The sequence below is a fragment of the Gossypium arboreum genome, chromosome 7, assembly GCF_025698485.1.
Source record: "Gossypium arboreum isolate Shixiya-1 chromosome 7, ASM2569848v2, whole genome shotgun sequence".
In the NCBI taxonomy this organism is placed as follows: domain Eukaryota; kingdom Viridiplantae; phylum Streptophyta; class Magnoliopsida; order Malvales; family Malvaceae; genus Gossypium; species Gossypium arboreum.
In genome coordinates this window covers 75,221,526-75,246,265 of record NC_069076.1, presented here as the reverse complement: position 1 = coordinate 75,246,265, position 24,740 = coordinate 75,221,526, and the positions used below count along the sequence as shown (strand labels likewise).

Genomic DNA, 24,740 nt, shown 5'->3' with positions numbered 1-24,740 from the left:
TGGAAGAAAAACCAAAGCCCATCCCATGCTTATTAAATTTAACCTATTTCTCCCTTTCATGTCTGGCCAATGTTATGCTAATGTGTCTCCTTCATGACTCAGCGTATTAATTAGGAAAAATTAGACTGGCCCAACTCAACTTCAGTGCATAAATGTATGAGTAATTTTAATGTGTGGGAATAGCAGTTTGAACAAGAAAGTTGTCGAATGTTGGTACCAATGGTTAAAGTTCAAATTTAGGTAATTTTATCGCGCTTTCTTTTCTTTTTAAATTAGTAATGATAAAAAACAACTATAAGACAATTAACACTTTTTAAATATGATAATTATAGGAACAAACAACAATCTTTTTCTTGAGAAACTTTGAAATATATAATTCAATGACGAGTTTTCACATTTAGTTTTGAGGATCAATCACAATATCTAAAAATAATAATTTCATGAAACATGTTCTTGCTATAACATTTTCAATTAAATTCTCTAAATTTTTTTAATTTCAGTTATTATAACTTGATATGATGATTAATTCATTCCAAGTGTTTAAAAATAAAGATTGATTAGTAGCATTTTGTTATTTTTAATCCATAACACATAATTTAAGTTATAAATAAAAAGTATGGAATTTATTTTGAGGGAGCCCATTCAATTTATTTTAACGTATGTAAATATACTCTATAAATTAATAAAATATTAAGGGCTTACTTAGGAATTTAGCAAAAACTTGGGAAGTCAACACTTTTAACAATTATCTAAAAGCTGAGGTAAGTTATCGTATATAACCCACTGTTAAAGAAATGGTGAAATAATGTATTTTATGAATTTTAAAGTTTTAGTCGTCATTAAACTATTAAATTAATAAATTTATTAAGTTGAATTTTATTAATTTTAAAATATGACGTTATAAATATATTATTACATAATACTATTATATTAATTTATTATTTTTACACAAAAAATTAAATTTAAAATTATTGTTTAAGTCAAAATAAGAATTTAAATTTTAAAAATACATGAACTAAATCTACAAAATTTAACTAAATATTATAATTGAAGAAGTGTGGTGTTGCAGGATGAAAGTAAAAGGAAAAGTGTTGGGGATTAGGTGAGGAAAATAATGGTGGTTGAATAGCCTCCTGTTTGATTGAGACACGTGGGTGGCAATGTATTTATTTAATTTTATAAATATGCCGTGAAATCTCGACAGAAATCCTCCAAAAATGTAGCCTGGATTACAGGTCATATAATTATGTTGGAGTAAATAAGTAGAGCCTTAATGTTGGTAAACACTTACACTACGGCCAGGGAGAGCAGTTGCTTCAATTACGCTGTCCTCGTTTGTTATTTTCCTTTTGGGTTTAACTAAAAGCCTTTATAATAATCGTTATGAAAGAAAGAGAGCCTCTTTTTTTTTCTTACTTAAATCTCAGTTTCAATCTAAGACGAAAAGTAATGGGTGAAGTTAGCGTGTTTTGATCCACAACCTTGGCGGTGTTGATTCGTCAGATGACATGCGGGGGTGTTTTAGTAATCATTCTTTACTACTGTATTCCAAGAACTCGCAGAGAAAAAAGTAAGAAAGAAAGAATTCCCTCCCATTTTGGGGAAATAAAGGAAAACACTTTGATTCAGTCAGTGTCTCTAATTCCAAATTACTCAACATTTCTTCTTCTTCTTCTTCTTCTTCTTTTAAAAAATAAATAAATAAATAAATAATAGAATTTGCTTCCACAGCCTATCCTACTTCTCCTTTCTCTTTGCTTCACTCTCTGGGTTTTTCTTTTTCCTTCCATATCTCACTCAAAATTCTATCTCATCAGATCTCTTGTCATAATCAGATCAGGAGGGAAGGATGCTGGAACCGTCCGATGTGTAGACTTTTGACTTTGTTGTGATCGGTAGGGACTTTAGATGGGGCAATGTTACGGCAAAGTTAGTCAAACGCAAGTAAATGAAACGACGTCAAATGCTACCACAACAGTCACAGAGGTGATTCCAGCCGATCCTGGGGGGCAAACGCCACTGCAATCCAGTAACGGCGCTGTTAATTATTTTCAATCAGTTAAGCATACTCCAGCTAGGTCATCCAGCCAGAGTCAATGGCCCAGCCCTTACCCCCACGGGGTGACTGCCAGTCCGCTTCCACCGGGTGTATCCCCTTCTCCGGCCAGGGCTTCAAGGGGTTCCACGCCTAGGAGATTCTTCCGGCGCCCGTTCCCGCCGCCTTCGCCGGCCAAACACATAAAAGCGTCGCTGTTGAAGCGTCTTGGCGGGAAGCCAAAGGAAGGACCGATCCCTGAGGATCCTGGAACTGAGCCGGAGCAAGCGTTGGATAAGAGCTTTGGTTATGGCAAGAATTTTGGAGCTAAGTATGAACTTGGAAAAGAAATAGGACGAGGGCATTTTGGTCACACTTGCTCTGCTAGAGGTAAAAAGGGTGACCTTAAGGATCAACCCCTTGCTGTTAAGATCATCTCAAAAGCTAAGGTATTCTCTTCACTCCATTTCTATGATATTCTTACCCTGTTCATGCTAATTGCTAAATAATTTTTTTAACTTTTGAGATATTTAGATTATTTTCTTAATGTTGGAGCTTCTTTCTGGAGGTATTGTTCTTAAAATTGGATTTCATTAAAATAGTCTTAAGAGAAGGACCTTTAGTTATTGATCGATGGCATAGCTGTTTATTATGCATTCCAAACACCTCATAGATGTTTGTTTTCCTCGATTCAACTAAACTCGGCCGATTATGTCTTTCTTGAAGAAGGTAAGTTACATAAGCCGGACATAATTCTAGAATAATCATGTTTACGACTTGGCCCCTGCCAACTTCGCTTATCATTGATATTTGGCTGTTACATGAGCTATTCGAGACATACAAGGCTTAAAAGGATACCTCTTGCATTGATTAGCCATTTCATTTTTATTTTCTCTAGGGGGAAGTGTGATTATGATTGTTGTTCTAGAAGACTGGAAGAAGACAAAGGTATACTTGTCTTTTATTTGATAGTTATCTTGGGTTTCTAGCAATAATACAGGGTATTTTGCTACTGAGTTGTTGCATCTAGTCTAAAATGCAAATGTGACCGTAGCCACATCAACTGCAATAAAAACTAGGTGGGAATCCAGATATTGTTTTGCACTGAGAGTTTTTTGGTGTCCACGCGTTGCCGAGTATGACTTCAGTGTCCTGACCTATGAATTATTCAATTGTTGATGCTGTATATTTGGGAGACATTGTCTTGGGCTTGTGGCTGTCATGTTTTTCAAAGAGGAAATATATTCACGATAAGACAAGACTAGGTTGTGTGATTTCCCTATTAGCACTTCCAATCTCTGAGACCCTGTCTAGACTATATACATTCACAAATATTTCTGTTATTGAATTGCTGAATAGGAAAAACTTTACAAAGAATCTAAGAATTATAGTAAAACATATATAGAAAGAATATTTTGTGATACAATTGTTTCTACCATTTGTGGCCAACTACATACAAAAATATGCTAGTGGCTGTTAATATTTTCCAAATATTCTTTAGGGAGGAATTTGGAGCTTCATTTAGTTGCTATTCAGACCATGCGGCCATCTTAAATTTTAAAATCCTCTTAAGTGTTACAGACGTGTTTTATAGTTGTCATTTCTTTTAATGAATTTCCCCTATGTGTGTGTATCAAGTTTTTGTGGGTGATTGAGCTTGCGTGCAGCCATTAGCAACCTTGTTTTACCTTATTTCATTTCAAAGCAATTTCTTTCTAGATTTCTGACTGAGAATGATTTTAGTTTGTCTTTCCTTTTCTCTTAAGTTAGGCAAAGAGCTGTTTTCTTGTCCGCATTATGCCTCTTGTTAATTTTTCCTATCTAAACTATAATTTTTCCCTTTTTGGTTTCCTTTTAAATGCTAAGTTCTCAGTATTTGTGATTACAATGTGTTGATTGGTCTTGGGTTTACTTTGTGGTTCCCGTCTCCCTTTATATGAGCTTCCACAGGACTTGGCTCAAATCCCTGGTCCTTTATCTGAGGGGTTACACTCTTATTCCCCAAGGGAAAAAATAGGAAAGAATGAAATGTTGATTCCACCTGCTGCTTCTTAACCTCATTTATTTGACAGATGACAACAGCAATATCAATTGAAGACGTTCGAAGGGAGGTGAAAATTTTAAAAGCACTATCAGGACATAAGCATCTAGTCAAATTTTATGATGCATGTGAGGACGCCAATAACGTGTACATAGTTATGGAGTATGTTTTTCCTTGTTTCTGCTAAAATTTTATTTTGGAGAAATGGTTTATCTTCATTAAAGCTATGTCTTCGAGTTATCATTTCTACTTGCAGATCATTATATTTTTTTTTCTTCTAGTAGATCCAATCCCATTAGTTTTGTAGGTTTTCTTTTGTAACTTTTTTAACCTTTCTGCCTTCTTGATTTATAAAAAAAAAAAAATCCTGATTTTCTCTTTGGAAATTCAGGTATTGTTTCAACTGAATCATCATATAATTTTGGTATTGCATTTCTAAACTGTTGGGTCTGACAGTTGTTGTATTCTGTTGCTCATCAGATTGTGTGAAGGTGGAGAGCTATTAGACAGAATTTTGGCAAGGTAACTTGTTCTTTTATAATGTCAATGTTTTCAGGGTTACCTATTCAATGTTTGAATATTGTTATCTTTATAGAAACCAGGTTAGACAGATGTCATCCTTTGTTATACCCTTGCATTTGTGATGTTTATGGCTGTGATCGGGTTTTATCCCCTGTTTTTATTCAGTACCGTTTTTGCCCTTGGATTAGGCAGGATCACAAAGAAGATTAAACATCACTAATGTGATTAGTTTGTTATATCACAAAACTTAGATTAGATTTCTTCATTCCAGGGGAGGAAGGTACACTGAGGAAGACGCAAAAGCAATACTTGTACAAATTTTAAGTGTGGTGTCATTTTGTCATCTTCAGGGTGTTGTGCATCGTGACTTAAAACCAGAGGTTTTTTACTTTTTACTTGTGTATTTGATTTGTATGGACTGTGCAACTGAAAAAGTATATGTTGTGGCTTATTAACATATCTCTGTGCTTGGGATACAGAACTTCCTTTTTACTTCCGGTGGTGAAAATGCTGACATGAAACTAATTGATTTTGGTCTTTCTGACTTTATTAGACCAGGTAATGACTGATTATCACTCATTAACTTTGGTTGCGCATAAACATGCCTCCCTTCATAGCTTCTGTAAAGCCATCAAATGAAGGATTGTAGTGAATGATGATAATCCACCATCTATTTTTTTATTGGTTCCTTTCTAGGCAAGTAATTTTCTTATATTCTTATAGGAGAATTCAGCATAATCATGTAAATTTGCAGAAATGTTCTGGCTCCTCTCTTTTCTTGGAATTGGAGAGGAAATTGAGTTTATGGTTACCATAAACTCTTATGGAAGAAAATTTTATTGGTTACTAACAGTGGTTAAATATGTTTCCGCATGTTTGACTGGGTTTTCTAATAAAGAAATAATGTAGCATGAAAAGGATAAATTTATATTGGATGTTTGTCAATATCCATTTTGTACTTTTAACTAGTGATGATTATATCAGTAAACTGGACGAGAAGACATGGCTAACAGTCTTCTATATTTTTTTCAACTTTTTATGCATTTATTTTTGTTACAGATGAAAGACTCAATGATATTGTTGGAAGTGCGTATTATGTTGCTCCTGAAGTTTTGCACAGATCTTATAGTATGGAAGCAGATATATGGAGCATCGGAGTAATCACCTATATTTTGTTATGTGGAAGCAGACCATTTTGGGCACGTACAGAATCTGGAATTTTTCGTTCTGTGCTAAGATCAGATCCCAACTTTGATGATATGCCCTGGCCATCTGTCTCTCCAGAGGCCAAAGATTTTGTTAAGAGACTCCTAAACAAGGATTACCGAAAAAGAATGACTTCTGTTCAAGCTCTAGGTTTGAATTTTACCCCATTGTAAAATGATTTATTATATTTGTCTGACAAACCAGTAACTCCTCTCAGTAAGATTAATACACAGATCAGATGAACTATAATACGGTTTTGTGTCATTTCAGCGCACCCTTGGTTGCGGGATGACAGTCGTCCAATCCCTCTTGATATATTGATATATAGGTTACTCAAGTCATACCTTCATGCTTCACCATTCAAACGTGCTGCCCTAAAGGTATGTATCAACTTTGTGAACCTTTCCCACGTCCTGCTTATCATGTCCTTAATTGTATTTCTCGCTCTTAAGTTGCCAAAATGTTTTGCACCAATTGCAAAATTCCAAATGGAGAGCTAAGATTGTTACAAAAAATAGCCCATTCCTTTTCCTTTTTTTGGGTACAATCAAAGATTACCTTGCATTCAAAGGGGAATGATAAGGGATTTTACACACAGGGATCAAACCTGGACTCATGTCATTAGAATTTGGAACCCACATAAGTTATTGCGACAGGACCAGTAGCTTGGTGGCACAATAAAAGAAAAAGAAAGGTCCATTCAAATTTATTTTTTGATTTTCTACTATTTAAATATGTTAAAACTGTCAAACATCCTTTGCTACTGTAAATTTTTTTTTTTTTGTGAAAACTAGTGGCATGCTTATGGAAGTTCTAGATTTTAATCGATATTTTCAGGTGTGCATTTTAGCTTATTTAAAATTCATATTATATCATAGTGGTATCATTTTCAACTGAAATAAGGTTTTTTTTTTCTTCATTTTGCCTTTTTATGTTAAAGTTAAAACTTCTATTGCATTTCATTTTCTATGCGAGTCTTTCAATACTTCTGCTTCATGTGTGACTCTGCAAAAGTGAGAGAACTGTTCTATAAAGCAATTAACTATGGTATCCATTTAAACAATGCTTAGTTTTGACTGGCTAGAGCATGTAGAAATCTGTCTGCGTGAGTCCAGATGCTTGAAGATGTTTTTTTATTCTCTATCACCCTCTAACCCATGTTATCGTTATTGCTATAACTGTAGGCTCTTTCAAAAGCATTGACTGAAGATGAGCTGGTTTATCTCAGGGCACAATTCAGGCTGTTGGAACCAAACAGAGATGGGAGTGTGTCTCTAGAAAATTTTAAAATGGTTATTGACTACCTTTTTCATCCTATTTATTCAAGTGTAAAGACAAAAATATTTAATGATGATTTATATTCTGTTCATTGTCACGACATTTTGACATAATTAGCCAATAAGGTATCTCAATAATCTCTTTTTTCTCCTTTCTGGTTTTGAGGGGCCTTATCTTTGAGTTCTTTCTTTCTTTAAAAGAGAAAAGATAATAATTTTATTATACTTATATTAGCGGGTCTATCAATTTGCAGGCACTTGCTCAAAATGCCACTGAAGCGATGGGTGAATCAAGGGTACCTGATATTCTTAATGCTGTATGGTTCTTACTAAAAGTTCCAACTTAGTAGCAAATTTTATTGGTTTTTCTCCTAATTTAGTCTTGGTTGGACAATCTGGCTTGATGAGTCTGCATGCCAATAAGAAAATGATTTTATTTTAAATTTGATTTATTTTTGTCAGCATTCTTGATTATTACATCCTTCAATCACCTAATTCGGCCATTGTAAGGTGTTTTTTTTTTTTTTTTTTTTGGTAATTACCGTAACACTTCTCCCCCTCTGGATTTCATGTCATGTGATTTCCGCTCCTCACTGTCAGCATCTTTGTGTGGCTCAGATGGGATTGCTTGCATACAGGAAGATGTACTTTGAAGAGTTTTGTGCCGCTGCAATTAGCACACATCAATTGGAAGCAGTTGAAGGCTGGGAGCAGATAGCCTCCGCTGCTTTTGAGCATTTCGAACAGGAGGGCAATCGAGTAATTTCAATTGAGGAATTGGCACGGGTATGTTCAATCCTTTGTCTCTTCGAGACATCACACAACCTCATGTTCTGCTAATATAGGTATAGATTGTATACTGTTGTGATCCCGTTTGATTTGATTGCAGGAGCTGAGTGTAGGCCCTTCAGCTTACTCATTCCTCAAAGACTGGATCAGAATCTCTGATGGAAAGCTTAATTTACTTGGATATAAAAAAATTTTACATGGCGTGACGTTTCGTAGCTCGAATACAAGACATCATTAGTTTTTTTAGCCATTTAGCCAATGATTATTATACAGTGTCTTACCATTGATGACGTTTTGATTTGACTTTTTTTCAAACAATTTTTAGCCGTTCATATTATATAGTCCTTTAAAATTTATAACATTTTGAATGACTTGTGGGGTTTTCTTTGTTTTTTGGTTTTTTTTTTAAATCTTTCATCTAGGGTGGGTTACAGGAAAAAAAAAAAGTGCAGAAGTGAATGTGTTTAAGTGAGTTTGTTGAGAATGAGAGGACACAATTTAGAGTGATGCCATTGTTGCTTATCGTTCATGTATTTGTATTGTTCGTGGGTTTGAGTTTGAAAAAGTAGGCAAATAAAATCATTGTCATTTTTAAAAATTCTGTACTTAATTAATTCCACGTTATATCAGCTTGATGTCGATGCCATAACTCCTGATTTTGAGCTTGAATTTCTAGATTGAGTGTCTAATTTGTGGTAAAGATGTAGGCAAGGATAAAGGCAGTGATTACGAAGTAAAAACCCATTTATTTTTTCCCTTTAAATTTGCAAATCACCTCTAAATTAGATGGATTGGATGGCATGTTAACATTTGAAAAATTTTAAAATTTTAAAAAATATTTTCAAAAATAAAAATTATCAAAATTATTAAAATATATATAAAAATATTTTTAATATTTTAAATTTTAAAAAATTAAATGTTGACATGTCATCTACATTGCAATCTATGTGTGTGCATGTAAGTGAAGTTAAAGTTTATTAACTTTTCTATTTATTTTGGGTGATTTTACAAAAATGTAAATTTAAGAGTTAAAAGACAAAAAAAATTAATTGCTAAAATGGTTTTTCTTTATAAGATTGGAGGCCAAAAAGTCATTATGCTATTTATAAATATATTTTTTACCACCACGTAAACTTTAAAAAAATTAACTTTTAACATAAAATATTTCTCTCACCAAATTTGTGTATCTATATTTACTATTAATTAAATTGTTAACTAAGTTGGTATCATGAGTCAACAACAAACTCGGTTAGGTAAATTATAAAAATTGACCTTTCGTATTTTTTTTTGGTGGATTACAATAGCAAGGCAAAACCGAAACAACCAATGCAACTAGCATGACTCAAACCTATGCCACACTTAAAAGCTGTGAACACCCTTGACCATCAGGCCATCACATGAGGTTTATTGACTTTTTGTATTTAAAATAAGTTATATTATTCGAGGACATTTTAATTTTTTTACTTTAATAAAAACCAATAAAAATATACATGTTGTGAGATTTAAACTCACGCCAACTAGATTAGTAAAACCCCAAATATACCACTCAACCAAAACTTTATTTTAATGTTTTTCATACGTTTTTATTTTGATATGCATAATTTATTACCTTCAGTAATTGTGTGTCTATACTATTAATAAAATCCCTAACTAAGTTAGTGTCATAAGTCAACCGGTATCAACTCAATTATGAAATTACAAAAATGACTTTTGTATTTAAAATAAGTTATACTATTCTATGTTATTTTAGTTTTTTTTACTTTAACAAAAAAATAAAAATATACATATAGTGGGATTTGAACCCATCAACTCGACATTAACTCAAAATTGATGACAACACCATATACTTTATTTTTTTGATTTAATATTATTCATATTGCATGTATTATTTCTAATTAATTTCAAACATTATGTTTTAATTAATTCTTGTATATTATATTTAAATACATACTTGTATTTCAAATACACATGTGTATAAAAATACTAGCTATTTATTAGTGATTTTAAAATTATAATTTATTTTTCAAATAAAAATGTATGATTATGATTTTTAATTAAAAATACTGTCATATAAATAAACTTGGACGGTTTAAAGATTATAATATTACTTAAATTTCCTCAAAGATATTACTTATTTCGAAAGAAGTAAGGTTTTAGTTAGGTAAACTATCTGGTCATCACTCATCCGGTCGTTAAGTAGATGTCTTCGTCGATATTAAATCCTCACACCAAATGCACGATAGCTGAGGCTGGCTGATCGGCCTACTTTGCATATTTATATTTATGTTTGTTTATATGTCATATAAATTATAATATAATTTTCGAAAATCGTTAGCAATTAAAGCAGCTGGCCTATCAAGCATAAAATTGGTTTCACTTCTCTATAATTGAATTCAATTAGTATTTTAAAGCATACCCTTGTGTCATGTTATGTCTCCCAGCAATTAATTTATCAAACTGATATGTCGCCATATTTTTTCTATTTCTTTTTGGCTTTTATGATGCATCGTGCATGAGTAATACGAGCAAACATGGTTTCATGCTTAGCATGTTTGACTGACTATCAAAACTACAGTTGGGCAGAAAAAATAATAATGTAAAATAAAACACGTACCATTTTACGCGCTTCAACTCACGATCACCGGTAAGTGCCACTCAATCTGAAAATAAGGGAAACGACATGTTGATGGAAAGTTTAGATGGTGGCTGAGTTCGTCAATTAATCTTGTTTACGACACGGGGAAAAGTCGATAATATAGGTGATTAGAGTATAGAGAAAAAAAAGTCTCTCCCGTAAAGAAGGAGATGTGAGAAAAGTAGAAAAAAAAGAGAGGAGGCCCTTGGAGAGGATCCTTAGAAGTGAATATAAAGGAGCTTTGGTGGGACTCACGTAATGATGCCTATTATGTGTAGGGTGATTATAGGGTAATATTGATGTTGTAGCTGTATATCACATTTATCAAACTCTTTGCAGGCACTTAAAAAGACGATCGATGAACAACTAAAAAAGGGCCAAAATAGGCCCAACGTCACAATGAGAAGTGTTGGGATAATGCAATGAAACTCCCATTAACGTCATGACGAGGAGAGCATGGACGTCACAATGTCACAACATTTTCCCAATTTATGCAGCCAATTTTGATAGTTTAACAAGATTTCTTTTTCCCAGTTAAACTCTGATTACTCTAGGATATTTTAGTCATATTAGGGCTTTAATATTAGCATATTTAAAGGGTCTTTGTAACGTTGCTTTAGTGAGTTCAAAGAATATCTCTTATGTGAGATTTGATGAAGAGTTTTGGTGAGAGTTTTTGAGAGCTTTGTATTTGGGTTTTGGTTTTTGCTATTTTAGGTTTATTTTCTCCATCTCGTACTCTTCATTTGTTTGTCGAATTAGTGAAGTTTTCTTTGCTCTTGATTTTTTATCCTCTTCATTGAAGGAACTTTTCCATGTAAATATTTGTGTACCCAATTTTCTTTTCTCTTTTCATTTTTATTCGTTACTTATACAGGTCGATCCCTAACAAACTGGTATCAAGTGAGGTTACGTTTCCGCAATCGACTCGTTCAAGGATGGTGACAATGAATTTTAATATCGAGAAATTCGATGGAATCATAAATTTTAGATTGTAGCATTTTTGGATAAAGTAGAGTGTTTAAAGCAAGGTCGATCGCAAAGGGTGGCAATCAAGAGGAAGGAGTTGATTTCCATGATGTTTTTTCTTCTGTTGTGAAGTACACGTCCGTTCGTGTATCACCTTGATTTGAAGATTAAAAGTCTTTCAGTTTCCAAGTTCGAGAAAATTTTGGGCTTGGTTAATATTCTACAAAAATCAAGTTCGACTCGTGACGGGGCTTGGAGAAAAAGGTATGGTAAATATGAGTCAATGTGAGATTTGTGGGGTGTGCCTCACATTTATCAGACAGTTTGCAGGCACTTACCAAAGTCAGCCGGCGACGTCATGACAAGAATGTAACACCTTCAACTCGACCCGTGTTGGTAGATCTAAAACTTGGGTATTACCACACAAAAACACTTAGCCAAACTCTCTAAACCATATCAGATAGCATCATATATAAGACATACTCTTTTTAATTACATTCAAGACTAAATTTCATGAAACAAATATGGTGCTTAAACATAAACTAATATAGTTTGATTATCATCTATGAACCAACCAACTTTCTGAACTATCTATAGGGCGGATACAAATATAGTTTGATTCACATATGCGCCAACTATTATATTCATAATATTCCCATTCTCTCACACTTGATTAACTAAAAATTCTTTGAAATAATAATTAAGTCTCTCATTTACATATATATTTTCCAATAGAACTTATCTTCAGAATTTGTTTTGTATAGATCATATCATATTACTTACACTTATCTCAATATAGTTGTTTCTAACATTAACGATAGACGGATAAATACACATTTGGTGAATACTTATACAGATCTGAGTACCATTAAATTATTAAACCAATCATATCTTGAATTAATACTATACAACTCATATCGATAGAGTACTTCATAAATCAATCTGGTAACATCCACAACAATACTTCTAAATCCAAGTGTACTTGATAATCAATATCAGATTTCATAAGATTTCAAGTGAAGTCATTATTCAATTCAAATTTGGAATATTTCAAACAACTTTGATTAAATCATACCATAACAAGTTCATGCTGAAGATATCTTAGGTCATACATAGTATGAATAAGTCCAATTCCAACATTGTCATATCATCACGGCGAATACTGTAACAACCCATTTTCAGTGGTGTCAAAAATAGTGGTTTCGGGACCACGACTTCGATGAGTGAGTTATTATTTTAATATTTATTTAATGTTTATAAGATTATACTAAGGTCGTATTAAATATTCATTAAGAAATTTTTAAGTTTAAATGGTTAATTAATTAAAAAGGATTAAATCATAAAATGTGCAAAAGTTGAAGTTGGGTTCTATTAGTTAAATGAACCAAATAGCTTTGAAAAGGTAAATCTATGGACTTAGATGGTAATTTTACCATAATTAAGTTAGTGGATGATGTTGGATTGGTTTTGGTGTAAATTAATAGTTTTTAAAAGGTTGTATTAGTTATTAAATTAATGGAAATATTAAAACAAAAGATAGAAAAACAAAATAGGTCATCTTCAACTTTTATTTTTCTTGTTTCAAACCGAAACACCATAGAAAAAGAGAAGCTAGGTTCAGCCAAAATAATTTCCTATTGCATGGTATGTTTTCAAAGTCTATTTTTAATGATTTTTTTGTCTTTGAGCTCGTTTTAGCTTAGTTTACCTAGCCTGAGGGTTAATTTGTAGAACGGTTAAAGATTAAGGGACTTACTATATGAGGGACTTACTATGGATGTTTGAATGTGTTTTGAGTTTAATATTATCAAACTTGGTTGTTAAATAAACTTATTTTGTTAAGTGATTTTTGGTGAATTTATGTTTAGGGATTAATTAGTTAAAATAGCAAGATTCCATGTATATTGTATGAAATGAGGAAAAATGAGGGTTGATATAGGTATAAGGAAAATCGGCTAATATGGGTTTCCAATAAAAATTGTTGAATTTCAAGTTTCGAGATTAAGGACTAAATTGTAAAAAGATTAAAACATTGAGGGTAATTTTATAATTTTACAATGAGATGGGTTATAAGCTAGAATTTATGATATTAAGATGTTGGCATGATTTAATTAAATGAAATTTTTATTTAAATCAAGAAAAAAATCAACCGAATTTGAATCGTGGAAAGGCTAAATTCTCAGATTAACTTTTAACTTAGTTGTAACAACCGTGGTGGTGAGGTAAGTCAGTATAGAGATTAAAATTTGTCATTTGATATTTTGAATTGAGTTTACTTATTGTAATGTATGAGTTTTACCTTGACTAGATGAATATGATAATATGATGGAATGTTGATGGTTAATCAACCCTATTTGAACTATAAGAATTCTTAGGATACAAATGACATATCATTAGGGATTTCATGTTTCGGATGCTGGACTTGAATGTCCTATCGATGGATGATGTCTTGCATTTGTTATGGATTCTCCACAGCTCGTGTGAGCAGCATCATGTAGTTAACATTCTGACCCACAGCTTGTGTGAGTAGGCCCATTTCACAGCTCGAGTAAGCACTATTGAAAAGGAAATGTTATAGTTATATGAATAGGTACACTATGTGTGAGCATTCCTAGGTATCCAATGTAATTCTAAATGCTTCAACGGGTAAGCAAATGTTAATGGATTGACATGTACACTAATTGATAGCTATTCATAACCTTATAAAAAGGTGATGTTGATGAGTGCAAATGAATTGAAATGGGACTAATTAAGTATGTGATGAATGATATGTACATGGAAATTCATTGTGATATGGTTGACTTATATGTATTATGTATTCGTTTGCTAACTTGTGAGTTTGGTGGTGTATATAGGATTTTATTAAGCTTATGAGCATGGTAATGATGTTACGCATAATTTATAAATTGAGTTTAAGAAAGGTAAGTTTATATTTGAGTTAATATGAACTTACTAAGCACTAGTTGCTTACATAGTTACTTTCCTCCGTTTCGCAGATTGTCGGAAGCTCGATTGGTTGGAAGCTTGTCGGAGTTCTATCATCCTATCCAACAATCACTTTAGTAGTTTTTGAATTATTTTGGCTAAGGTCATAAATGGCATGTATAGGACTTTTTATAATGGAAGTTTTTTAGTATGCTAATGATCAAATTGGTATGAGTATGTCTTTTGTATATACATTTTATTTGTGTGGACTTATGATGTTTTGGCAAGTTTATGCCCTTTGGTTAATTTTAAGTGCTTTGTAATATATGGTGTGATTTGGTATGTTTATTATGAAAAGTGAATGTTTTTTCAATTGATTACATTAGGTAGCTAAATTGACAATGTTTTGTGCTTGAGATGTGGCATTATAGTTTTGTTTTGATTGAAGTTGTTTTGGTATAAATGAGGTGCCTTTGAATGGCATATTGGTTAGGAGAAATAGGTTGACTGAATTAGTATGTTTATATGTGTTTGAACTGTGTTTAGGTCTATTGAATGTATGCACAAATGGAGTAGACTGTTGGGCAATTTTAGAACTTAAAATGGTTTGTTTTAGGGACAAATTATGGAGCACACGGGTTGTCACACGGCCTAGCTACATGGTCGTGTGTCACTTATTATTTCAGGTGTGAGTATCACACGGCCTAAGACACCACCATGTGTAACAAGTCAGAGAGTTAACGGTTTGGCACATGGCCTACGACATGACCGTGTGACCCAAGTCGATGAGTTACACGGTTTAAGACACGAGCTGGGACACAACCATATGTCCCATTTCTCAAATACCATATAGTCTGGGCTATGTTACACGGTCGTATGGCCCTTGTTTCAAAAATTTTAACTTTTTCCCAAATTTTTTACATTGTTTTAAATTAGTTCCAGATTGATCCCGAATTGTTCTTAGGGCCATGAAGGCTCGATTTAAGTTCAAATTTATATGTTTACTATGTTTGTAATGAGTTTTAAGTAATTATTATTAAACGACATTATTGATATGGTTTGGAGTTAATTGTTCTGATTGGTACAGTAATGTTTCATAATCTTAATCCAGTGACGGAGACAGGTTAGAGATGTTACAAATACCTTCTCTATCACACAGATACATAGTTCTTTTCAATAGCATTCTTAGAACTTATTCATTTATTTCACCGATCTTACTCGGCTCATAATCCTGAGTGCATTAATACTTTATCTAACCATACTACATATAAAACTGACAGACTTTATTCATAATTTGTCACAAAAAAGAATACACAAATCTTACCATACATATATGACAGATCATGCCACAAAGGCCAAACAAAATATACCATAAATGCTTCATGCAGAATACACCACAGAGGTGTCATACAAAATCTTGTGTTTACTATCCCGGTGAACTTCCCACATAAATTCACGTATCGTTATTTGCCACTTCAATTCATACATCATCAATGGCTAAGCTATGAACATATATACAGTCATATCATATCATGCCATGGGCCTTAACCACATAATCTTACACATATTCATATATCATGTTTTGCCATTTTAGTTTCATTTTATTGAAAGCTACACCATGAATGGTTTCTAATCATACCAAGCCGCCATGGACCTTTATTCAATGGTTTTACACTCGTTTTTAGACGGTGACATGTCAATCTGGTTAGCACTAAAACGACCTTACCAAAGCTTCACAATAAAACTTCAGCTCAGCATTCACTTACCCAAATGATCAACTCTTTGTTGGCTCGTCTATCTCGTAGACCAAACCTTACCTTTCTGTTATCAAACATCATTCATTTAATTGAACTTTTTACATTTTATTATAACACATCTTTCATCTTTACCAGTTTTTGTAAACTTCGTTATTACTCTATTTCTATATGTTTATAAATATTTTTCTTATTTGAATAGTTTATATAAAAGAGTCAAGTTGAAGACTCACATTAACTCACCTAAACTATATTTCGAAACTCCCTACTTGAACATCCAACACGATTCAATGGCCACCATTGCTTACAAAACATAATTTACCATTACAATTCATTCTCATGCTATTTATAATCATCTCAAATGCTGATAACCTTCATGAAAAAAATCTTATACTTATAGTCTTACTGTTCACATACTTCTTATAGGCACCAAAATCTAACGTGCAAAACTATCATACTTACCTGAAGATGGGATAACAACTGATTAGTTCTAGATTCTTAGAATCTAACTTAGAAAGAAAGAATTACCATTGGTTTATGAAAAAGAATCAAAGAACAACATTTTTTTAGAGAAGAAGAATATCCCCTTTTTAGAACCATTTCACATATATACATACAAGTCAGCCCATTTAGTGGAACTTAACAAGTGTCACCTGTGTTAGAATTTACCTTCTAAATAGTCTACAGTTACTGAGGAAAACATAAATGAGTACCATGCATTCACAATCATTAGACTAGGCTATTTAGTTGATTTCTAACCAAATGGCTTATAATATAACTAGTACAATACTCCAGACAAACAAGGTGTACTATACCTTTGGCAAAAACTTACACCATACATACCCTTTTATCATGCACCACAGGCTTCTTCTTAATACATCAGAATATCATGAAATAAAATCCTTACTTACTTACGTGGCGGTTTTTATACGCCCACACGTATATGCCACAACAAACAATTAGGCAAATTACTCTTGGCTTGTCAGTATTATACACCAAAATCTTAAACCCGCCAAACTTGAGGTGTTACAAAGAAGCTTCCTAACGTTGCAATGACAGACGCCATCGTGATGATGCGAATGAGGACATTGCGACATGGCGACATGTTTCCCACAAACTCCAAGTTTCTTCTCCTAGTTAAACTCTGCTATCTTCTCCAGTTGAAATTTGATTACTTCACGGATATTTTAATCGTTTTAACCCTTTAAACTTAGCCTATTTAAAAGGGCCTTATATCCCTATTTCGATAAGGCAATTAAATATGTTGTACTACATGGCTTTTCTTTTGAGGGCAGGAATATGTAGTCGTAATGGTAACTATAGAGAGAATTTTGTACCCCTTTTTTTAGAGAACTCTATGAGAGTTAGGGCTTTGTTTTCAGGGTTTGGGTTTGTACGTTTAGTACATTTAGGTTTATTTTCTCCATATTGTACTCTCATTTGTTTACTCATTTAGTGAAAAGCCGAAGCCTCCTTTGCCCGTGGTTTTTATCCTCTTTGGAGGAGTTTTCCACGTAAAATTTATGTTTGATTTTCTCTACCTTTTCAATTTTATTGTTTATACGGGTCAATCCCCAATAGCTTCAATGAAGCCAAAAGTTCTTTTCTAACCCTCCAAAAGATCATATTTATAAAGTTTATTTGACCTAAGTTAGGGCTACAATACTTGCTTGGACTTCAGTCCTTGAAAAAGACAAAAATAGCCTTGAATCTGAAGTCAAAATAGCAAGAAAATCAATGTCACACAAGCGTTGGCGTTGCGACTTGGGCTTTTGGTGCTGGGGCTCCATGGTTTTGAGTCGCAGCCCACTCATCCTTCTTATGTTCTTCACGTTTTGCTCATTTTCACCCATTCATTTCAATTCCATTGGTTCTCAAACCAACATCCCAAGTTCATATGCACCTAATTAAAGTCATTAAACACCAAATTAATTAATAATTACTAAATCATATAGAATTAAAATAAAAATGCTAATGTATGCAAATGTGACACTAAACATGCAAATAAAGCTAAAACATGATGTTTCACTTTAAGAGCAATGAAAAGTAAAGCAATAAGACCAAAATATATAAATTATGAACACTTATCAAGTCTTCAATAATGCAAGATATACGCAGCAGGACCCTGTTGTGAATGTTTTGTGTGGGCTAGACATTATTAATCAATAGAAATGAAGGATTCAGAATTTTAGAAAGAAAAGAGATGCGACGAGGCTAACATCTACCAAGAGGGAGTGGGCTAAATTAAATACGGATGGTGCTGCAGGGAAAATGCGCAAGCAGCTTGGGGTGGCCTTTTACGAGATGCTAATGGTAATTGATTGGTTTTACTAGATGTGTTGGTGTTTCTTCTATCTTGCAAGCTGAATTGTGGGTTATTGTTCACGGGTTAAATGTGGCTTGGTCATCTGGACTAAGAAAGGTCAAGGTTGATTATGATGATGTTGAACCCATTTTCGCAGTGACCAATTGTTTGGCTTTAGTGTGTCAAATTTATCAACTTTGTAAATAAGCATGGCAAGTGACTTTCAAGCATGTTTTTAGAGAAGCAAATATTGTGACTGATTTTATGGCGAAGGTTGAAACAAGATCCTTACAAGGGCTGATGGTTTTCAAAGATATCCTCCTCGAGGATTGAAGCTTTATTATTGATCCTCGAGGGATTGAAGCTTTATTATTGAAGGACTATAATTTAGTATATTTTCTCTTTAACCCAAGGAAAAACATCTATACTGGGTCAAGCACATACACTTGAGGTACCTCATCAACTTGACTCCAAACCCCAATAATACACTTTAACCATTGTGACAGATTTGTATTCCGGGTATTAAACCGGCAATTAAAATATGTTAAAATACATTATTTTCAGCAGTTAAATTTTTAATTTAACCATTCATTTATTTTAGATTTCTTTTAAAATTGAATTTAAAAAAATATTATAAAACTATTGAAAATATAAACACCCTTACAATAAAATTTATTATTTTTGAATCTCTTTTTAACTAAGTTGGTGTTTAATTTACTAATTTATGGTAAGGCACACATTCTTCCCCCCATCACCCGCACTGATTCGGTTGCGTGAGGCTTGAAAATCTATTTTGTTTAAGAAAGGGTTGGCTTAAAGTTGCCGAGATCAAACTTTGGGCTTGAATGGATTCTGTATGAACCAAGGGTGACCCAATATAAAATATTTGTAGTGGTTTTCCACATTAGCCCAATGCCCAATGTTCCCTGCTCATTTTTACATAATTCTTGGTTGCAAGAAAGAAAGAAATAGGTGTATAATCTTGTATCAACATAAATGGCTAAGTCAAGAAATTGGACTGCAGCTTTAGGATCCCCTACAGTTTTACACTTTTTATGATATTAAGTAGAAGGTACAAGATTTTTTACTTAGCAGTTCTGCAGATTTCGTTTTGTCTGAAAGAAGGTGCAGTATGATCTGGAGGAATCAAAGATGAATCATTCTTTCTCCATTGGGTTTCTAAATTAAGCATTTGGGTGGGACAACACTCAAGCACTGACAGTTCTAAAAGACTGAACCCTTGTTATGACGAAAACAATCATCAAGCAAGATCTGTTTGCAGCAAGTCTCCCACCGAGCTTTTGTTAAATGGTGGGTTTCTAGATTTATGTCAGGATACAAGGGATGGTCGAACTTTTATCCCTTTTCATCATTGAAAATTAGCTTCAAAGATGGTTTATAGTAGTTAGGAGGGAAAAGCCAACTTTCACATGCGGCATGCCACCCCTCGCTGTATGTATGGTCCAGTCACCAGTGATTTATGAACAAGCAATGGCTAAAAGCTAGAAGATAAAAATAAAAAAGGTAAAAGTAAAAGGGTCGATAGAAAATTTGGTTCTCCAACTGGACCACTTTTAACTTTTTAATAATATTGAAAGGAAAACAATTAATGATATGATGATTATCTTTTACTTCTGTCACCCACAATAGGCCAGGCCAATCTTTAGTGGCTTGATGACATGTTATTTTCAACCCAAAAAACTTAACACATCACTACTTTTAAACGTCTGCAATTCCTTATCAGTATATATACTACAAAATAAATTTGGGTTTCATTTACTTTAACTTTAATTTTATATATTGAAAATTGATATAAATGTTCTGGCATGATAACTTGATATTAATCAATCAAGCCGCTAGCATTTATATAATGGTGTTAGTCCTTGGAGAGTATTTTGATTGATGAAATACAATTTTAAATAGCCGACGGTTAATATATTAACCCAAAGTTAAATCTCAAATGGCAACAACCAATGGATCATATTTTATTAGAATGAGATATTTTTTAGTCTTTTTCCTAGACAACAAGTTTAATTTTGAACAGAAATAGTGCAGGACCCAACATGGTTTTTGCATCAGACACGTGAAGGATAGGAAAAGAGTTCCGTCGAACAGAATGGAAATGGCAAGGGCAATGGCACGCAACATGGGGGGTTCAAATCAAGGGCCCCTCCAACTGATGGGGAAGTAGCTAACAGCATTGGAAAAGTTTGGTAAGATGAACTCAAAGCAATGGTATCAAGTTATAACTTTAATGTACTACCATGAGTTGGATTGTAATAGCACTAGATTAGGGAGCATATGTTTGGCTACTTAATATCATGTTCAATATGCATTAATTAACCACTTATAGGAAAACATTTCCATCAACCAGATTGGCATCGTATTTGCTGGCACCCGACATGGGTTCAAATCATGGGCCCTTTCCATCTGTATGGGAAGTAGCTAGCTAGCAGCAATATTGAAAATGTTTTGCTAAGATGAAATCTAGCCAAGCCAGCATAGGATCTCAGGTTATGTTTAGATGTCAAGTTAAACTATAACCTTGTCATTACTAGGTTGTAATCCTAACAAGGGAGCTACTAGTAGGAACTTTTAGGTACCTTCATCATGTGGGAACTTTTTTATGGAGTCTTGGTCAAGCTGTACACGAAAAACATACCAACCATTCACGAGAAAAATTTGGACTTAGGGCTTCAAGAATTCATCAAGGCCCCAATGAAACATCTTTTTCTCTATCTAGAAAACTACAAGGGTCCTAAAAAGATAGTCTCGAAAATCATGAATTAAAGGCAAAGAGAAAGGTGTTTGCTTAATCTTTTGCAAAGGTCAAAAAGATCCAATTCCCCAAAAGAGTGTTCTTTAAGGGGCACCGTTTTCATACTACTGCTTTTTCAGCAAGATGAAGGACAAAATAATTCAGGGAAAAAAAAAGGATAGATATATTCAAACTATAGAAAGGAAAACTCTCAAGGTACAAAGCACATATACAAGTAATATTTAAAAAAAAAAAAGAAAAAAGAAGCTAACATTTGTTTCCTAGATTCCTAGCTAACCGGGATTTTAATACAACAAAATAACTTTCACTGCACAAAGCATTGAGAGAAGGACTCCATGGATAATCTTTCGAATGAGCTTGTGAACAGTCATGTGATTATTACTGAATGTAGTGGACGATGAATGCTGGGTGACAAGCTACTGGATACGTGTTACCTAAGGCCCTGATATAGGCCTAGATAAACTCATCTCATCTCTGCCAAACTTCTAATCAACTGTTTCTTTGCTGTGTTCTGTTGCTCAGCTTCCACGGACCATGAATAAAGAAGCCAGAGCAAAAAATGGAAAAAGTATGATGGGAAATGTAAACAATAGTAAAACTTTACACCTCGTTTTGATCACTAATTCCCTAAAATGTACAGATGAAGCACCAACATAGGTAAAAGCTCCCTTCCTTCAAATGATAGTTACTTGTTAATTAGACCATGTGCTTTACCGCACAAAGCTCCTTCAGTTAACCCTGTTGTAAGTAAAACAAAATGCTGCAAGTAAATTAGCACACATCTCAATCCCATGAGGGAGCAGTGGCAGACTAGTAGCTGCTGAAAACCCAGGATTTGGAAGAAGAAAGCATTTGATAGATGGAACAATTAAGGGGGGTGTTGTTTTAACTAAATTTCAACACTCAACAGTGACATTTTGATTATCAAATTTAGGGTTTCAGATAAGATGTCATGACGAAACCAGGCCATGTGGGTATTGTTTAATCAGACCCATGTCTGTGCCCACACTTCCATTGGCAAACCTATTGCTTACAAAAGCTGTCATTTTCCTATGCTAACTCTTCAAGACATGTATTTACAGTGAAAGCTCCATTATTCATTTCAATGAAACTAAAATAGAATAAACAATATTGCTGGCATATTCAAAATTATTACTGCATCATAATAAATTCAAGGCTTAATACATTTCATTCACCATGCAAAGCAGATAAGAGATAATACAGATCTAATCAGCTTATACAAGAGTGAAGGATATTTATCACCTTAGAATTGACTTGGTAACTCCTCATGCCAAGGAACTCTATTTCATGGGACTTTGAAACTGTTAAAGAAAGGGCAAGTCTTTATTTTTCCCTCATCTTTGGTTCCTTACGAAGGTCAAGCTTCGTTTAAAAAAAGGATTGATTTTGAGGGAAGAGCCTAGGTCTTGAAACCCTAGAGAGATGGTAAAAGAAGAGAGAATGTTTACCAAAAGTTCAAAGCCGGATCTGAAAGCAGCAGAAACAGACAGATCAGAGAACAGGAAGCCGTCATGGGAAAGATCTGCCTAATGATAAATCAGAAATATAAGTGTTTGGACTGACAAGAACATCATAGCATCAAAGAAAAAGAAAAAACAAAAAAAGAGTAATGATGAAACTTTTTACACAGATGATGAACAAAAATTGGTCAAAACTCTTCATCATTACACCAATCTGCACATAACTAACAGTGGTAATTGCTCTAGAAACAAGATACCAAATGATTTAGAACAGCCAAATTTTCCCAAAAGAGGAAACAAGAAAAAGAAAAAAGGACCCAAAATAATCATTGAAACAGAAGACCCAAACCTTTCCATGCTGCAGCTCCGTGATCTAGAATCTAGACTTGGTTAGGCAGTCGGCAGCCCCATATAGGAGCAAGCATTAGGGGGAATGAAGCCTGGTCCGACGACCTTGTACAGCCTCAATCCATTACAGCAATAATCAGATCCATAAATGAATTGTAATGCAAGAAATGGATTAAAAACAAGTGTCCTCGAGCCAGACAACATTCCCCTCAAATTGGTTACTCCGCTCAGGACATCTCAATTAAAACTATCTTGAAAGAGGCTTTTTTTTCTCATGAATTATGTATGTGTCTCCCTGATTCTCTTATCTCTTTACCCCCCAAGAGTCTCGCCTGTGTTCAAGGGGGACTGAGAGAGAGAGAGAAAGGGGGGGGGGGGGGATTAGGTGATGATCATGAGATGATGAAGAGAAGGATATGGGTGAAGAGGGGTTTTTAAGATGAGTAAAAAGAGGGGAAAGCCAACGTTAAAAAAGACAAAACATAGCTGCAGACTCGACCCTACCAGCTGTTCTCTCAGTTCCAGAAATAACCACGACCCCATGCACTCTCATCTCTCTCTAACCTTCTACTTCTCTCTCTACTTTGGGTGTTATACGTATGTATCCAGAAAAAAAAAAAAACCTTTATCGACCGTTTGATTCTCTTGATTATAAGATGTTAAAAACTCCTCGTACAAGCAAAGTTGACTGAGAAACGGAGCAAAACACACCATTTGATGATGGTTGATGCTGTCATCAAACATTTAAAAAAAAAAACTACTTAGATTATACTGTCTTTTCGTTGATGTAGCCTAGAAATCCAGACCCCTTAAGAACCGTAGGATTTATGAGATATTTTATTTTTGTAGAATGATATTAAATAAGAGTGTACTGGCATAAAATATAATGATGCATAAATAATTGAATAGAAAAGGAATCAAAGTAAAGGATGGCCTAAAAGTGAGTCAGAGGAGTGGTTGAGTTATTGAGCTGCCCGATAATGGCAAACACATTTAATTTCTCATACTTTTTAGCATTGAGAAGAGTTCTTTTATATTTTATTTCTCTTAACAAAATGCTATACATTTATTAAATATATTATATTTTTGTTTTTTCATGAAAGAGGGACCCTCGTCTGGCGTGTCACTTTTGGGAATGGCGAAGAATTCGAGGCGATATGACCGACAGATAGGGTCAGGGTCCACGCTCTCTCTCTCTCTCTCTCTCTCTCTCACCTTTGCTGCCTTTTTTACCCGTCCCAACAATTTGGCTGACCCCAAGGTCAATGCGACTACGTTTTCACTTTGCTTTTCTAATTTAATTTTTGATTATTCCCTCAGCCTCAGCTAACCTTAATTAATCACCTTCCCAAATCAAATAAACCAGACTCGTCGGTGAGCAAGAGTTGCATATTTATGTGATATATCATTGAAACCAACAAAATGGAATTGACAACACCAATGCATCTCTTCCCTCTGCGAAATGGTATACGCTTTGAGACCTCCAATTGGAAGCAATTTGTGATCATTCCGCTACACCTTGCTGTCCCAATATCAGTCTATTCTATACTAACAACAACCGATGGACATTGTCTCAAAATAATTAACCTTGCCCATTAATATAAAGATCTAAAACGTTATGGCATCTTTGGATTCTTTGAAATTATACATTAATGTGTTTGTGTCAGGATAGAG

General features: G+C 33.8%; 1 protein-coding gene and 1 long non-coding RNA gene across 7 annotated transcripts; one reads left to right on the top strand and one right to left on the bottom strand.

Moving 5' to 3' along the window:
• The first annotated feature begins 1,173 nt into the window (after positions 1–1,173).
• LOC108453195 (CDPK-related kinase 3-like) lies at positions 1,174–8,468 on the top strand. 6 transcript variants are annotated; one of them, XM_017751181.2, is made up of 12 exons: positions 1,174–1,570; positions 1,836–2,484; positions 4,108–4,238; positions 4,557–4,598; positions 4,870–4,978; positions 5,078–5,156; positions 5,658–5,954; positions 6,075–6,184; positions 6,989–7,096; positions 7,336–7,398; positions 7,700–7,867; positions 7,971–8,468. In XM_017751181.2, the coding sequence occupies exons 2-12, from the start codon at positions 1,909–1,911 to the stop codon at positions 8,106–8,108; spliced, it is 1,821 nt and encodes a 606-aa protein (XP_017606670.1). In that variant the 5' UTR covers positions 1,174–1,570; positions 1,836–1,908; the 3' UTR covers positions 8,109–8,468. The 6 variants fall into 6 exon arrangements, with proteins under 6 accessions (XP_017606670.1, XP_017606651.1, XP_017606678.1 ...); XM_017751162.2 differs by having other exon boundaries at positions 1,818–2,484; XM_017751189.2 differs by having other exon boundaries at positions 1,174–1,628.
• A 12,908-nt stretch (positions 8,469–21,376) lies between these two features.
• Positions 21,377–23,955, bottom strand: LOC128295078 (uncharacterized). The gene is made up of 2 exons (XR_008285380.1): positions 22,501–23,955; positions 21,377–21,975 (listed from the first exon to the last, which is right to left on the bottom strand). It is a non-coding gene; the product is annotated as an uncharacterized LOC128295078 (long non-coding RNA).
• Between the last annotated feature and the right edge of the window lie 785 nt (positions 23,956–24,740).